The 17,245-nt window shown below is 43.4% G+C and overlaps 1 protein-coding gene across 1 annotated transcript in view; it reads right to left on the reverse strand.

Moving 5' to 3' along the window:
* MYO1D (myosin ID) overlaps positions 1-17,245 on the reverse strand; it is a 351,624-nt gene that overhangs the window by 137,939 nt on the left and 196,440 nt on the right. Inside the window, exons 17-19 of the mRNA XM_084615957.1 lie at positions 11,938-12,161; positions 8,616-8,760; positions 7,804-7,908 (exon numbers count right to left, since the gene is read on the reverse strand). Coding sequence (XP_084472083.1) covers positions 7,804-7,908; positions 8,616-8,760; positions 11,938-12,161 — 474 coding nt within the window. The remainder of the gene's footprint in view (positions 1-7,803; positions 7,909-8,615; positions 8,761-11,937; positions 12,162-17,245) is intronic.

Consider the following 17,245-nt stretch of genomic DNA (forward strand, 5'->3'; position numbering starts at 1 on the left):
ATTTTGGACTTGTTTAGTTTCCTAATTGTTAGGAGAGTTTCAGATTTTACAGAGATTTTTGTCTATTAGGAAATTTCAGATTTAAAGTGCTCAGCTACGTTCAAGACCCCTCATTTCTGTTTTTATTTTGTTTAAAATTTCCTGGGAATTTATCAGTGTTGTAATTAAGATTAAAAATGGGTGAAAATCAGTGAAAAAAATTAAACTTCACAGTTTTCTGGGTAAATATCAGGGTTAATATTATGGGACAGGAAGTACAAAAAATTAACTATACATTAACAGTACGTATACAAATGCACACACATACGTGTGTGTGCGTATCGTCCACTACATTACTTTGACAGACTTGCATTTACACTTAGACTATTTTATTATTAACAACCACACATCCATTAATGTAGTAGATTGGATTTGCTGAACACAAGGAGAATTTTCATATACATGAGTGATCCAAAATTCAGGTGAAAATTAATAAAGCTAGTAAAATTAGCATTAGCTTTTGTAAAGCCTGGGAATTGTTTTGGGTAAAAACCGAAAATAAAGAGTCTTAGCTTTGCTGTAAAAAAACAAGTCCAGGGCCTCATTAACTGCCTTACTGAGAGATCAACACAAACCCAAACACATCACTGATAAATAAATACCCTGCGTTGTATTTGCAACTAATACCATCTGCCAATATACTGAACAAATTTCCATATGCCAGGAAAGCTGAAATGCTACAACCAGGCTATAATCCTTCATTAGGGTGTGCAGTTGGAACTCAATGGGAGTTGAGCTACTTTTTAAAATCCCATCCTTAGGAGCCTAACTATAGGCACCTCCATACGTGCTGACTTTGGGTTTTGCTGGTGGGTGCCCCATCCCAGCTCCGCCCCCTTCCCCAAGACCCCTGTGTGATGATAGGGGAAATGGAGATACAAACGTGGGTAGATTTGGACTGAATTTCTCCACAGCCTGAGAGCGAAAGCTAGCTCCGCACAGGGGGGACAGGAGAGAGAGGGGCTCAGGCCAGCTCTGCAGACTGGGGTCGGGGCTTCAGCCCTGCAGCTTCTGCCACTTGGGTGACTGGAGCTCCCGAGCTGGGGACTTCAGCCCCACATCTTCTGCCAGGGTCCGGGGCTTCTCCTCCCCCCACCCCCGGGCGGCTCCTGCCGGGGTCTGGAGCTTCTCCTCCCCCCACGCCTGCCCAGCGTGGCTCCTGCCGGGGTCTGGGGCTTCTCCCCTCACCCCACCTCCAGCGCAGCTCCTGCCAGGGTCCAGGGCTTCTTCTCCCCATAATCCATCACTACACCCAGCCCCAGCCTGGCTAGGCTCCCTTGGGTCACCTGATGCCTGCTGTGGCCGGAGTCGAGCTTGGCTGGCAGGGAACAACCATACACGTGGCCATCAGCCCAAGAGGTGTGGGGCAGCCCTAAGTGAGCAGGGGCTGGCTGTGCTGCTGCTGATAGCCTAGCACTCCCGCCCACGCCAACCCTAAGGCTTTTTTTTTTTTTTCCCCTTGGTGAGACTCACTCAGCCCCTGCCGGAGCAGGGAAGCAGGAAAAAGTTGATCTGAGCCTACCCGGCAAACAGGTGATCGCAGCTGCGTACAGGCTACCCATAGGAAACAGCTCATCTGCCGAGGCTCTCGCAAAACAGTTGATCCCTGGCTGCCAACAGCTGGTCATCACAGTGGGTGCTGAGCACCCCCTATTTTTTTTCCCGTGGGTGAGCCAGCCCCAGAGCACCCACGGAGTCGGCGCCTATAGGCACCTCTGTTTTTGAAAATTTTGATCTTGTGTATAAGAAAGATCACAATAATTTTATTACTGAATTGAAAGTCTAAATAGCTTTCATGGCTAGCACTGAAGAAATGTTGTTTTGAAGTGACATTTTATATCACTAAAAGTTTTAAATAAAAATACAAGTTTAGCATTTGATGCTGCAAACATTTATATGTAAGTTTAACTTCAAGAACATAAGTAGTCCCATTGATTAGTCGTCTGAGTAAACTTACATAACTGCTTAAGTTAAATGGATTAAAAAATGGCTGATAGGTCTCAAAATGTAATTGTAAACAGGGAATCGCCACTGAGTGGGTGTGTTTCTAGTGGGTTCAGTTCTTGGCTTGAAATAGCATAGGGCAGGGTTCTGTTCTTGGCCCTATGCTATTTCACATTTTTATCAATAATCAGAAAGAACACAAAATCATCATTGACAAAGTTTGCAGATGAAAAAAGTTGGGGGAAGTGGTAAATAACGAAGAGGACAAGAGCGATCTGGACCACCTGGTAAACTGGGTTCCCGCAAACAATATGCATTTTAATATGGGTAAATGTGAATGTATACATCTAGGAATAAAGAACGTAGGCCATACTTCAATGATGGGGGCTCTATCCTAGGAAGTGGTGACGCTAAAAAGATTTGGGGGTGATGGTGGATAATGAGGTCCCAGTGCGACCCTGTGGCCTAAGGGGCTAATGCGATCCTTAGATACATAAACAGGTGAACCTCCAGTAGGAACAGAGAGGTTATTTTACCTCTGTATTTGGCAGTAGTGTGACCACTGCTGGAATACTACGTCCAGTTCTGGTGTCCACAATTCAAGAAGGATGATGATAAATTGGAAAGGGTTCAGAGAAGAGCCATAAGAACGATTAAGAATTTGAAAACATGCCTTAATTGTGAAACTCCAGAAGCTCAATCTATTTAGCTTAACAAAGAGAAGGTTATGGGGCTCCTGAATCTAGCAGACAAAGGTATAACATGGTCCAACGGCTGGAAGTTGAAGCTGGACAAATTCAGACTGTAAATAAGGAGTAAATTTTTCATTGTGAGAGTAATTAACCATTGGAACAACTTATGAAGGGTCATGGTAGATTCTCTCACTGACAGTTTTTAAATTAAGATTGGATGTTTTTCTTAAAGATCTGCTCTAGAAATTATATTGGGGAAGTTCTCGGCCCTGTGTTATACCGAAGGTCAGACGAGAAGACCACAGTGATTCCTCTGGCCTTGGAATCTACGAATCTAAGTGTTTGCTGGTCTGGGACCTTCATCTACTTAACATGATTTCAAGATTGTTATTCTGAAGCCTAGAATGACTGCTGAGTCAGCATGATGTGATAGAAACAGCTACTAGCATGGCTGGGGACTCTGTGTTCAGTATACCACTAGGTTCAATCATCACTGGGTTTTGTGGTTTGTTACTACCAAATTTTTAAGTTCAGCCATTTTGACTTTATCAATTACATGTGCAGTGTACGGCTACAGTAAAGCATGTACCTCTGCCATTCGAAGAGTCCTAGACCATTATATCAGAGATAATAACAAATCACCACTCTTACTCTACACCTAATTTGCATGCAACAATTTAATTGATTGTATAAGGGAGACTACACAGATGATGGATTAATTGGCCCGTCACCTACACAAAACAACAATCCCCCAGCACAACCCCGCAGGCGCACACACAAAATGATCCAAACACCACAACCTACACACACAATAACCCCAAACACACACAGCCCCTGACTTCAGCTCACACTTATTTGCTATCTAGACAACTCTTCCAGCACAATTCCCTAGACACAGATCAACACAACCATCCTTTGGGTGAAAGTGATCATGAAATGGTAGAATTCATGATTTTAAGGAATGGTAGGAGGGAGAACAGCAAAATAAAGACAATAGATTTCAAGATGGCAGACTTCAGCAAACTCGGAGTTGGTAGGTAAGAACTCATGGGAAGCAAGTCTAAGGGGAAAAACAATTGAAGACAGTTGACAGTTTTTCAGAGACACATTATTAAGGGTGCAAGAACAAAGGAAGTATGGCAAGTGACCACCCTGGTTTAACCGGGAGATCTTCAATGATCTGAAACTCAAAAAAGAGTCCTACAAAAATTAGAAACTAGGTCAAATTACAAAGGATGAATATAAACTAGGGCTGTTGATTAACTGCAGTTAACTCAAGCGAAAAATAAAAAAAGTAATTGCAATTAATTGCACCGTTAAACAATAGAATACCAATTGAAATGTATTAAATATTTTTGGATGTTTTTCTACATTTTCAAATATATTGATTTCTATTACAACACAGAATACAAAGTGTATAGTAGCAGCCGTGTCAGTCTGTATCCGCAAAAAGAAAAGGAGGACTTGTGGCACCTTAGAGACTAACAAATTTATTTGAGCATAAGCTTTCGTGTGCATCCGATGAAGTGAGCTGTAGCTCACTAAAGTGTATAGTGCTCACTTTATATTATTTTTTATTACAAATATTTGCACTGTAAAAATAATAGTATTTTTCAGTTCACCTCATACAAGTACTGTAGTGCAATCTCTTTATCATGAAAATGTAATTTATAAATGTAGAATTATGTATAAAAATACATAACTGCACTCAAAAACAAAACAATGTAAAACTTGTAGGCTCTAAAGTGCACTCGGTCCAACTACTTGTTCAGCCAATCACTAAGACAAAGAAGTTTGTTTACATTTATGGGAGATACTGCTGCTTGCTTATTTACACCGTCACCTGAAAGTGAGAACAGGCATTCACATGGCACTTTTATAGCTGGTGTTGCAAGATATTTATGTGCCAGATATGCTAAACATTCATATGCCCCTTCATGCTTCGGCCACCATTCTAGAGGACATGCTTCCATGCTGATGACGCTTGTTTAAAAAAAAAAAAAAGTGTTTAATTAAATTTCAGGGGGTAGCTGTGTTAGTCTGTATCCACAAAAACAACAAGGAGTCCGGTGGCACCTTAAAGACTAACAGATTTATTTGGGCATAAGCTTTCGTGGACTTGAACCCACTTCATCGGATGCATGGAGTGAAAATTACAGATGCAGGCATTATTATACTAACACCTGAACAGAAGGGAGGAGTACCACTGAGGAATACCAAAAGAATCTACACCAGCTGCTCAAGAAACTCCCTCCTACAGCACGGGAACAAATCTACACAGACACACCCCCAGAGCCCCAACCAGGGGTATTCTATCTGCTATCCAAGATCCATAAATCTGGAAGCCCTTGATGCCCCACCATCTCAGGCATCAGCACTCTTACAGTAGGATTATATGGCTATTTGGACTCTCTCCTCAGACCCTACGCTACCAGCGCTCCTAGTTATCTTCGATACACCACCGACTTCCTGAGGAAGCTACAATGCATTGGTGATGCATTGAAAACACCATCCTGGCCACCATGAATGTAGAAGCTCTTTACACCAATATTCCACATGAGGATGGACTATAAGCCGTCAGGAACAGTATCCCTGATGAGGCCACGGCACACCTGGTGGCTGAGCTTTGTGACTTTGTCCTCACCCACAACCATGTCAGATTTGGGGACAACTTATACCTTCAAGTCAGCTGCACTGCTATGGGTACCCGCATGGCCCCACAGTATGCCAACATTTTTATGGCTGACTTAGAACAACGCTTCCTCAGCTCTCGTCCCCTAACGCCCCTCCTCTACTTGCATTACACTGATGACATCTTCATCATATGGACCCAAAGGAAGGAGGCCCTTGAAGAATTCCACCTGGATTTCAACAACTTCCACCCCACTGTTGCAAAAAAAGCGAACATCATTCTGGGATGTATTAGTGGGAACGTTGTAAGCAAGACACGAGAAGTAGTTCTTCCGCTCTACTCCATGCTGATTAGGCCTCAACTGGGAGTCTTGTGTCCATTTCTGAGCACCACATTTCAGGAAAGATGTGGACAAATTGGAGAAAGTCCAGAGAAGAGCAACAAAAATGATTAAAGGTCTAGAAAGCATGACCTATGAGGGAAGATTGAAAAAAATGGGTTTGTTTAGTCTGGAGAAGAGAAGACAGAGGGGACACAGTTTTCAAGTACCTAAAAAGTTGCAACAAGGAGGAGGGTGAAAAATTGTTCTCCTTAACTTCTGAGGACAGGACAAGAAGCAATGGGCTTAAATTGCAGCAATGGAGGTTTCAGTTGGACATTAGGAAAAAACCTCCTGACTGTCAGGGTGGTTAAGCACTGAAATAAATTGCCTAGAGAGGTTGTGAAATCTACATCACTGGAGATTTTTTAAGAGCAGGTTAGACAAACCCCTGTCAGGGATGGTCTAGAACAGGGGTGGCCAACCGGAGTCTGAGAAGGAGCCAGAATTTACTAATGTACGTTGCCAAAGAGCCACAGAAATACATCAGCAGCCCCCCATCAGCTTCTCCCTGCCACTCCCAGCACCTCCCACCCACTTGCAGCCCCGCCGATCAGCGCCTCCCCCTCACTCCCCGCACCTCCCAATCAGCTGTTTCGTGGCGTGCACAAGGCTCTGGGGGGGGAGGTGGAGCGAGGGCACAGCAGGCTCACGGGAGGGAGTGGAAAGGGGTGGAGTGGGGGCAGGGCCTGTGGCAGAGCCAGGGGTTGAGCAGTGAGCACCCCCCCCAGCACACTGGAAAGTTGGCACCTGTAGCTCCAGCGTCGGTGCCTAGACAAGGAGCCGCATAGTAACTTCGGAAGAGCCGCATATGGCTCCGGAGCCCCAGGTTGGCCATCCCTGGTCTAGACAATAGTCCTGCCATGAGTGCAGGGGACTGGACTAGATGACCTCTCGAGGTGCCTTCCAGTCCTATGATTCTGTGATCCACCCAACAACATAACCAGCACACACACCACCAAACATCACTCTGAAGCCTAGAATGTCTGTTGGGTCAGTGTGAAGCAATTGTAACAGCTACAAGCATGGTTGAGAGCTCTTTGTTTAGAATATCACCAGGTTCAAACACCACTGAGATTCACAGTCTGTTACTCTCAACTTTTTAAGTTCTCAGCCATTTTCAGCTGTTTTAAATTTTTTACACATTACTTTACAAATTACACCTGTGCAACAGCACAAGCTTTCAGATACTAGTTTTAAATATTCTGCTTTTTGTCTATAGCAGTTTCATAACATTCAAATAAGATACTTGATCAGCATTTAAAAACAGCATAATTTACGTCATTACAAATGTTATTCTCAATTTGCAATAACACAAACTTTCAAGTTAGTTTTACAAACCTTCAACCTGACTTAAATCAATAATTTGAAATTGCCTTGATTTAAGTGTCTCCACCCTGGAAAGAGACTTTCAATCAGACCAAAATCAGCTACACTTAATCCAACCTGGGTTCATCTCCCAGGTCCTAGGTGGTCAGAGGTGTCCCTTAAAGTGAAGGGTTCCTTGTTAGCTTGGGCTCAATATTAAGAAATCAGTGGTCCAAAATACGAATGTTGATACTTGAAACATAACAAGGATAGGATGTGACCCTCCTGGCACCATTTCTTCAGACAAACTAAATCCTAAAGTTTTCGTTTTCTTGGTCAAAATCCTTGTTAAAAGTAGCCTATATACTTGCACTATGATCTAGCCTCCCTGGTTTCACCGATTGCTGAGTAGTATTTTAAACCTTCAAGGGTCTTACAAACACTAAGGAAAAGAATTATTACTTCACAATACATCACAAAGGAATTTAGAGAATAGTTTGTTATCCAGTGCCTGTGAGCTTTAGTGGAAAGCAAACTTCAATGACATGCCTTCTGTTTGGGCTGCTGCTTTGAACTCCACCTGATATATTACAGAATATAAAATATCTACTCCAAACTCAATCTCCCTAAAGCAACAAATGGTCAGATGATAGGGCTGCTCAGAACTTAAATATTTTCTCCTCATCCTTAGCATCAGAAAACTTCACTTCAGCCACAAGAAAATCAGTCTGTGGCATTTCTGTTCCCAGCCTAGCTTTTGACTTTCTGTAGATTTCTCTCCTCCTCCTCCAACCACTCATTCTATTTACCTTGCGGACGTGACATGAGAAGAGCACATTCATGTACTTGTCCTTCCTCTTCAACTCATTGGCAATAAGGATGAAAGAGCCTGCGGTCTGAGGGTTATCTGGTTTCTGGAAGAGCAAACAAAGACGGGCACATAATTTTTCTTAATTACCAAACAGAGCAATCATGCTTTGTCGTCAACCTAGGCCTGATGGAATGGCAAGCTCACCAAGAAGTCTGTAATAAAGTCTCCTGATAAGGGAGTGTATCAGACATTTCCTTGCAGTACAGAAAAACAGCATCCGGAGTTTTGCATGCTTTTCTAAAGGACCTTTTAGAAACAAAGGCTTAAGGGAAAAGGAAGGCTCTAATAAGCGGGAGCTACCTTTGAGGAAGACACATAAGGAAATTTCCACTACGCTCTCAGAGGCAGTTAAGCATTTTCCTCTGCCTAGTTCTTCCATTTATGCTATTTTCTAACTTCCACCCTAACGACTGCAATTTTATTCTCATGTTGCATTTTCCATCCTATCTCTGGGCACTGGAAGAGTCAACTGACGATGTTAATTGGTATCTTGATTAACAGTGGCCCCAAGAATAATGAGAATAAGGTTTGGTATTTACAAAATTATAGTTCTTAGCACAGTAAAAGTTGGAATCTTTTTGAAATGGTTTACAGACTACTTCTTAATGGAGGAGTTGGAATGCATTTAATTTTTAGAACACTCACTGTTTTCCGACTCTCCCCTCCTGATTCCCTTAGGCCTCACCAGGGAGGTTCTTCCCTATTCATCTGCACTGACGGAAGATTGAACATTTCTATCACAGCACTCACCGATGCAATATAGTTACCCTCCCAGGCTCTTTGTAGCCCAATATCTGCTCTGTGACCCTTCAACAATTCCATGGCAGCAACCTTAGCCCTGAGCTGAGGAAGATCTTCTGGTGGGATGCTCTTGATAAGCACATTTGCTCTCCACCTGAAAAAAGAACATCTAATCAACTCCAAAGTTTATCTGTGCCCCATAGCAAGACCAGAGTAATCGGGAGCCTTACCTGATTTACACCGGGAGAGTTGGGGTAAACAGACTTTTCTAGCTGCCATTATTCAATTGAAGTCATTTTTCAAACAACACACTTAGTGACTTTGTAAGAGATGGCATCACAAAGTTCCATGTTTGTTGTCTCCAATTCCAGAATAAAATGTTTTCCTACCTGCTAGTCCTGTAAACATGCCCTGGCATCCAAGAATCATGCTGGGCTGTTAGCACATCACCAATAATAAAGGTTCTGCAAGCCAAATTCTTGGCTCAGCTACCCCATTTCCCTTTAATGACAGAATTGACCCAGCAACTGGAACTTGCTTAACTGTTGATGTGAAAACAGGAACACAGTCTACTTCACTCTTACTATTTGTGTTACAGGAACGCTCCAAAGCTTTAACCAAATTTGGGACCCGATTGGGTTAGACAGCCCCAACACTGAAGAGTTTACAATCTAACTGGACAAGCCAAACTAGTGCAGAAAGGGAAACAGAGGCTCAGAGGTGAAGTGATCTATCTAAGGTCACTTAGCAGGTCAATGGCAGAATTAGGATTAGATCCAGGTCTCCTAACTCTCTGTGCAGTGCCCTATCCACTAGGCCACACTGTCTCCCATGCTTCTGTAGTAGTATTGGCTTTACGAGGCTAATGCTATTAAAAACCTTTTAGCCAAAGTCCGTTCTGACTCTGAACATATACAGGGAGCAGAGCTGTTCAATAAAGAGGCACCATTTTTACAGCCACTCTTCAAAATGCAGCCATGCTAATTTCTCTACTCTGTTGGACTAGCACCAGATGTTGATATTGCACCACTGAGTTTGAAAGCACTGATTTCTGATGCCTCTAAATACTGGGAGACAGTACTAAATATAGATTATAGATATTGTGGCAAGGCACCTCCTTCATCTCACCAGACTTAGCACTGCCCCCTCTGGCAATGGTGGGCCTGGGGTAAATCAGCCCTACCCTGGGCAGTGTTTGCCTTCCTCCTTCTGTGCTCCTTCAGCTGTGTTTTCAGGATATGCCCCAGGGTGGCCTAAGGAGTGATTCTTCACCGAACGAAAAAGAATCAGTCTTGTAAATACAAAAACAAAGAGGGATACCTTTCCCTGTCTCCTCGCTGGGTCAGGGTGTCATCCTGTTGCTTGTCAGGGGGTGTCAGTCCTTCCCCTAGCAGGCACTCAGGTTTGGTTGTTCCTCTATGTGAAGGAACACAGCCTCTCACCCTGGAGAAGCTTATTCCCCTGCTGCCACTAGCTTGTCTCTCTCTCACCCCTTTTCTCCCCCCCACCAGAGGAGGGGTTTTTAAAGGCCTCAGGCAGCCCTTAATTGGATCCAGATACCCCTGATTGACCTGAGGTAACCCCTTCTCAGCTTGTATGAAAAAGGGCCTTTAACATTCGAGGGCTAATGTATCGGCCTTCCAGGACCCTCTTGCACAGGTCCATGTCTTCTGTCCCAGGCCCTGCAGAGACCTCTTTACGGTGCAGGTAGTCAGGCATAGAGCATGTTGGCGCATGCCTTCCTGCACCACTTCCGAGGGCTCCGATATGACCGGCAGCTCCTTTATCAGCTGCTCAGGGTTCAGCTGATCGCCATATTTGGGGTCGGGAAGGAATTATCCTCCAGGGCAGATTGGAAGAGGCCCTGGGGGTTTTTCGCCTTCCTCTGTAGCATGGGGCACAGGTCACTTGTTGGAAGATTCTCTGCACCTTGAAGTCTTTAAACCATGATTTGAGGACTTCAATAGCTCAGACACAGGTGAGAGGTTTATCGCAGAAGTGGGTGGGTGAGATTCTGTGGCCTGCATTGTGCAGGAGGTTGGACTAGATGATCATAATGGTCCCTTCTGACCTTAGTATCTGTGAATCTATGACTATCTCCATCCGAGAGGTCTTCCGCGAGACATCTCTGAGCTTCCTGTCTTCCACCAGGACGTGCTCCAGACCTGGAAGCTGGTTTTGCCAACCAGATCTGTGGCAGTCGCCAATGGGGTAGATCTCCTTGCGGAGCCCCTGCTACACAATTCCCAACTCGGTGTACAGGTGGCGGAGTCCCGCTAGGTGCGCCAGAGGCTGGTCCTGGCAGGAGACACCAGGATCAGAGACCTCCTGGACTATGATCAGGGAAATTGCGTGGATCCCCTGACACTTGCTCAGCGCATGGGGCTCTCCACACTTCGTATTTCAGGAGATGAGGGCAGCCTTGTCGCCCGCCTCTCTGGCTCACCTCGAGCAGGTCCTGCAGAAGGGTGTTCCCTGCCCACCCCCATACCCTAGGCCCTCTGGATCTTTTTATCAGGCCCCTGTCCCATGAGCCTCCCTGGCTGCCCCACCCGTATACCTTGTGTGACCTGCAGCCAGTTTGCTTTCAAACTGCGCGACGGGCATATCTGTACACACTCGTGCTCCATACTCTCCATTTCCTCACCCTCATGTTCCGCACTGACACTAAATGGTAGGACCTAATGCCACCTGTTGAGGGTGAGGCACCCTGGTGGGTCAGCTTATACTCTACCTTGGCCCCATGGCACGCTGGGTAAGTTCCTCTCCACTCACATATCCAGGCAGAGTTCCTCTGGGCAGTGTCCGCTGGCTCCCTTGGCACCTTAGAGGAGCAGTGGGCGCTGTCCAGGGTTCTCTGCTCAGTGTCCCCTTCAGGTTCCCTACTTTTGACCCACACACCCATCCTTGTTAGTTTTTCAGTGTCTCTCTCCCCCCCCCCCCCATAATTATTTGAGTCCCAGGCTCAGTGGATCCTCCCCATAGGCTGGGGGAGGGTCCTTTAACCGTGGGCAGGCTTGTACCTAGTGCAGTTCACCTGTCCCCAATGCCTGTCCCTTTTGCAGCATGAGGGAGACCCTGGCGCACACCTATCTTGAGCTGTGGGCGGGCTTGTGCCCGCTCACCTCCCAGAACCCAATATGAAGACCCTCTTGCAGCTGTCCAATCTGACTTTGTCACAATATACATAATATGTCTTCTACAGAATACGGTAGATCTACTATATGAAAAATATATTCACATAGGAATCAATGGCCATTGTTAATTCTTATGTTTTAGTTTGTGACCAACGATGCCTCATTTCGAATGAAATAAAGGGTCTTCCTTGTACCTGTGATAAATTGCCTGCAGTGCTTCTTCGAAACGGCGCAGCACTTTTGGAGGGCTGGGCCACTTCACATGCTTTCCATAATCCCGCATGGACCTCACGCTTTGGAAACGCCGGGTGACCTCACGGATGTAGGACTTCACTTTGTAGTGGCGGTAGCACTTAATTATTGTGAGGGCAGCCTTTGTCCTCTTATACCGAAGGCGGGCTAGTGTGCCCCTCCAGACCTAGAGGAGGAGAAGAGTTGAGATTTTTAACAATACAAAGCTATGAAATCATTTGACTTCTAATTTACTTTCACATTCTGTTCCTACCCAAGTTCTACAGCTTTTGTGCAGAAGGCAAAAAAGAAAGTTAGTGATGCAGTTCTGGGAGATTCGTTTTCTGTAAAACTTAAATTGAGTCAAAAAACCCTGTTATACAGATGCTAATCCCAGAGCTGCTTCCATTCCTATGTACTTAGGGAGCAGAATTTTAGCGCAGTATCAGCTAGAAATGAATAAAATAAATTCAGCAAGAGATTAATTGATTTCAACCATCATCCTTCTATGGAATTAAGCAAATCTTTGGTTTGAGTTACATTCCCAAACACTTCATCCCTCATATCCTACTGTGCCACCGCCCTGCATTACAGGACTGAAGGAAAGGGAAAGGAAGAATGACAGGACAATAAGTATGGTGACCTCTGCTCAGCCAGATTCATCAGCACTCCCAGGATTCCCTACTACATATATCCTAGAGTGTACCACAAAACTCCGACAAGAAGCCCTAAAGCAGAAAATCTTGTATGCTCTCAGACTTCCTTTCAGATACACCATGCAAATAAAAAGGTAAGCCCCAGAGAGCCTGATTTCAAGGAGAGAGAAGATGGGTTAGGTAATATATTTTAGTGGACCAACTTCTTTTGATAAAAGAGAGAAGCTCTGTGTAGCCTGAAAGCTTGTCTCTCTCACTGACAGCAGTTGGTCCAATAAAATATATTACCTCTTCCCCTTGTTGCTCTAATATCCTGGGACCAACACAGCTGCAACAACACTGTTTTCAAGTAGTCTTCCCACAGCAAGTGCTGACCTGTCTGCAGTTCTACCTCTATCAACACTAGTTTTTTTATTTCATTACAATGTATAAAAATCAGCACTAGATTCTTGATTTCATTACAATGTACAAAAGAAAAAATTACCTTCACATGGGGGAAAATGCATTGCCCTAGCTGAGCAGGTAGCATTGTTCCTATCTTTCAGAGTAACAGCCGTGTTAGTCTGTATTCGCAAAAAGAAAAGGAGTACTTATGGCACCTTAGAGACTAACCAATTTATTTGAGCATGAGCTTTCGTGAGCTACAGCTCACTTCATCGGATGCATCCGATGAAGTGAGCTGTAGCTCACGAAAGCTCATGCTCAAATAAATTGGTTAGTCTCTAAGGTGCCACAAGTACTCCGTTCCTATCTTGTAACCAAGTAATTTTAATGTGTTCATTTGAGTGCTCTCCAGCTAACACGCACATTCCTGAGAAATCAGCAAACAGCTGCCCTTCCACTTTAGTATCATCTACCAAGGTGAAGGCTTATATTTTTGTTTTCTCATAGGGTCACACTTGAAAGATAATGAACATCCTACCCATGAAAAGACTGCTTTATAACTCACTCAGGGCTCTGATAGAGAATTTATTTATCACCTGAGATGCATCCTACAGCCCCACAGATGCACATCAAGCCTTCTATTTACACAAGGATTAATTACCTAATGCGATTTCCAGTGTGGCATTTATTTGTTGCATGAAGAGGTGTCAGAAGTTCTCTCTTGCAAGGTTTACTAAACATTTTCCTATATGTGTGAGAAGATTCTGGAGTACTGACCGAGGAAAAACAGATATACAGATGCTCTTCACTAAAGAGCTAGAATATTTAAAGAGACACTAAGGTTCATGGGGCCTAAAAGGTACAGTAATATTTTCTCAGAATGACCCTCTCCTCATTTTCCTTTTTAACTCAAAGCCCTTGTGTAGTATTAAACATCTCCAACCAATGGCTAGAACTTCAACCTCAAGAGACTAGGCTTATTCCTGAAACAGACAGTAGGCTGCTCCCTTAAGTGTTAGAACATGCTGTCTCTGTAGTAATGTTCTCACCTTTAGCATGTCAAGAACTAAGGAGGACTCTGATCCCCTATGTAACATTGCCTAAGCCAGTGACTTCCAGGACAAAACAATTCTCCCACTACTTATTTCCTAGTATTTGCATTTTTTGTTAGCTGGTAACCACAACACAACACGATTGTGAGTCAATCTCCTCACCAGACACGTCCCGGGGTGAAGACAGTCCTTAGAGTACACAATGTTCGACCACTCTCTACACCTTTCTGCAGAAAATCCAGGCTTTAAACACTTGCAAACTTCAACCTTTTAAGGAAGCATTTACAGAATATGCACTATGGCCTATAGCATGGCCAGAGGGCATTATGTTCCAGGTAGCTGGAAGCATATTGTTACATATTGGCTAAGACCTTCCCTTTCATGAACCAAGCCATCAGAAATACAATTCCTACATTCCAAGGCTGGAAGGGACCATTGTGATTATCCAGTCTGATCTCCTCTACAACAGGCCATAGAAATTCCCCCAAAATAATCTGTAGAGCAGACCTGTTAGAAAAACATCCAGTCAAAAACTGTCAGTGATGGAGAATCCACCACAACCTTTGGTACATTGTTCCAATGGCTAATCACCCTATCAAAAATGTATGCCTTATTTCCAGTCTGAATTTCTCCTGCTTCAACTTCCAGCCACTGGATCATGTTATACCTTTCTCTTCTGGATTGAGGAGCCCATTATCACATATCTGTTCCCCATGTAGACTTACAGACTAATCGACTCACTCCTTAACCTTCTCTCTGTTAAACTAAATAGATTGAGCTCCTTGAATCAATCACTATAAGAAATGGTTTCTAATCCCTTAATCATTCTCTTGGCCCTTCTCTGAACCTTCTCCAATTTATCAACATCCTTGTGGAATTGTGGACACCAGAACTGGACACAGTACTCCAGCAGTGCCAATGAGCAACAGCTGTGTCTCCTGACAACATAGCACTGTTCACACCAGTGCTTTCGTCAGTGTAGCTTGTCTGTGTGTCTCTGGGTGTTTTTTTCACACCCCTGATCAACAAAAGTGCTAGTGTAGACATAGCCTCAGTCTCAAAAACAGCTACGCCATTTGGGCGGAAACTTTCCAAAACAATTCAGCCTTAACCAGACATCTGGCATGAAAAATTTCAACCCACACTGTTAAAGTATGGCAATGTTACACACAACTGAAAACAGGATCTTGTAGTGAGAAGTGTCAGGCAACTTTAATAGTCAGAGCTACTAGCCCCATCTATAATTAACCCCCCAAAGAATGTAAACTCTTGGGGGCCCTTTGACTTTATTTGGCTGTCTTATACCACGGTGAGCGTATAGTTAACACTTAAAATAACAGACTACCCAACAGCCATCAGAGAGCAATAGCATTAAATTATTGACCCAGACTGGATCTGAACTGGTGATCTGGAGGTGAAAGACTCTATATCATTAGCAATCTTTTGATCCATACAGTGCTTCATTCATTCTCTCTCTCTCACACACACACACACACACCCACTCTTATACAACACAGGAGAAAAATACATTTCAGTATCTAACCAACCATTAAAATGAGGTAAATCATTTCGACACAGAGGGAAAATAAGCCTTAAGGGATCACCTTGAAAATATTCTAACTTTTTCCAAGGCTGTCTCCACTATTTGTTATGTGCAGCCTAACAGTAAGTACAACAGCAACCTTGAGAATGAATTTATATAAACACTATCATAGTCAGAGTAAAAACCATTAATCTAATTTTTAAAACTGTTCTTAACCCCTAGAACATAATAAAATTACTGATGATAATCTACAGACACACACTGAAGCAGAACAAAAACAAACAGTTTTAAGGTACAGCACAATCCAGTTTATTAGACTTCCAGTTAAGTGCAAGTTGGTCACATCCCAAGAGCGTACATGCAGTGTCTCTGAAATCTTTGGAAATAAGGTAGTATTGGAGAAAAGTCCTAGTGAAGCACCAATTGTCTGAGGCTTCTTTTACAGATGACGTATCATATACTGCTTCAACTCTTGCTCTTATGATGCAACTGGAAACCTTTAATGGATCTCCCAGGTTATACCACAAAAGGGAAACTCACAGGCTTGTTAGACTTAAAACAGGGGGCCTGGGATTGCAATTCAGGCTTTCCAAGAGAATGCAGAGTAAACAGATTAGTCTAATAGAGGCTTTTTGGCAGCATGCCTTTAAGATGGACCTTATGGTAAATGAACTCCTTTGCACAGTACAGAGAGAACTGGAGTGCATATTGATCTATAAGAACCAAACCTGGAAAATAAAAGTGGATAATATAGAAAAAGCCCTTCTGACTGGATAACAAAATCTGGTAGACAGAAAGCTTAGTTACAAGTCAAATGTAAAGATATGAGAATCATCTCTCTGGGATTTCAGATATATCTGTCACTCCAAATGATGACACCTATAGGTTGTGAGAGAGTAAAAACAAGCACTATCTCCCCCTCAAGTCCACTCTCCAGAGCTTACCAGCCAAGATAGGGGATGTCCGGTTTAAAAAAGTGGCCAACCTATGAGAAAAGAATGCTATTCATAAGAACCCTTGTCAATATTTTCAATTTTTATTGTAATCTTATTTATATAATATATATGTAATCTGTATTAACACAAAGCAAATGAAACAGTACTGCTATTTGACAAATTTTCTCAGCTATAGTATGAGTATATATAGCCCTAGCAAATTCAAGTACGATCCACAGTTAACCACAATTGCTTGGAATAGTAAAATCAGATTTCTGGAGTGAAATCCTAGCCCCTCTGAAACCAAAAGAACTGCCATTGACTTTGCAGGGCCAAGAGTTCACCCCAGATGTCTGAGTCAGCTTGGAGCACTGCCCTGAAGACCACTACTTCTATGGCTGATTCCACATCAGACTGAGAAATAGTATAAAATTTAGTAAAATTGACAGCTAGCTGGAAATCCATGGATCTGCATAACTAAAGAGTATGAATTTAATTTGCATTTTCCTTCCGCTAATAAAGAAGAGTGGCAGAAAGCCTGTTGCTCAAGACATACGTTTAAATCTAGACTGAACAAAGCACTCGTACATGTTCAGCAGAGAACAATCTTGCGCTGGCCAAAGAAGGAACTAGACAACTTAGCACTGAAACAGCATGTCTGTCTTTTGCAAGGAACACCAGGGAATTAGAGATATAAAAAT

The sequence above is a fragment of the Lepidochelys olivacea genome (assembly GCF_965140295.1).
Source record: "Lepidochelys olivacea isolate rLepOli2 genome assembly, chromosome: 27".
Lineage (NCBI taxonomy): Eukaryota > Metazoa > Chordata > Testudines > Cheloniidae > Lepidochelys > Lepidochelys olivacea.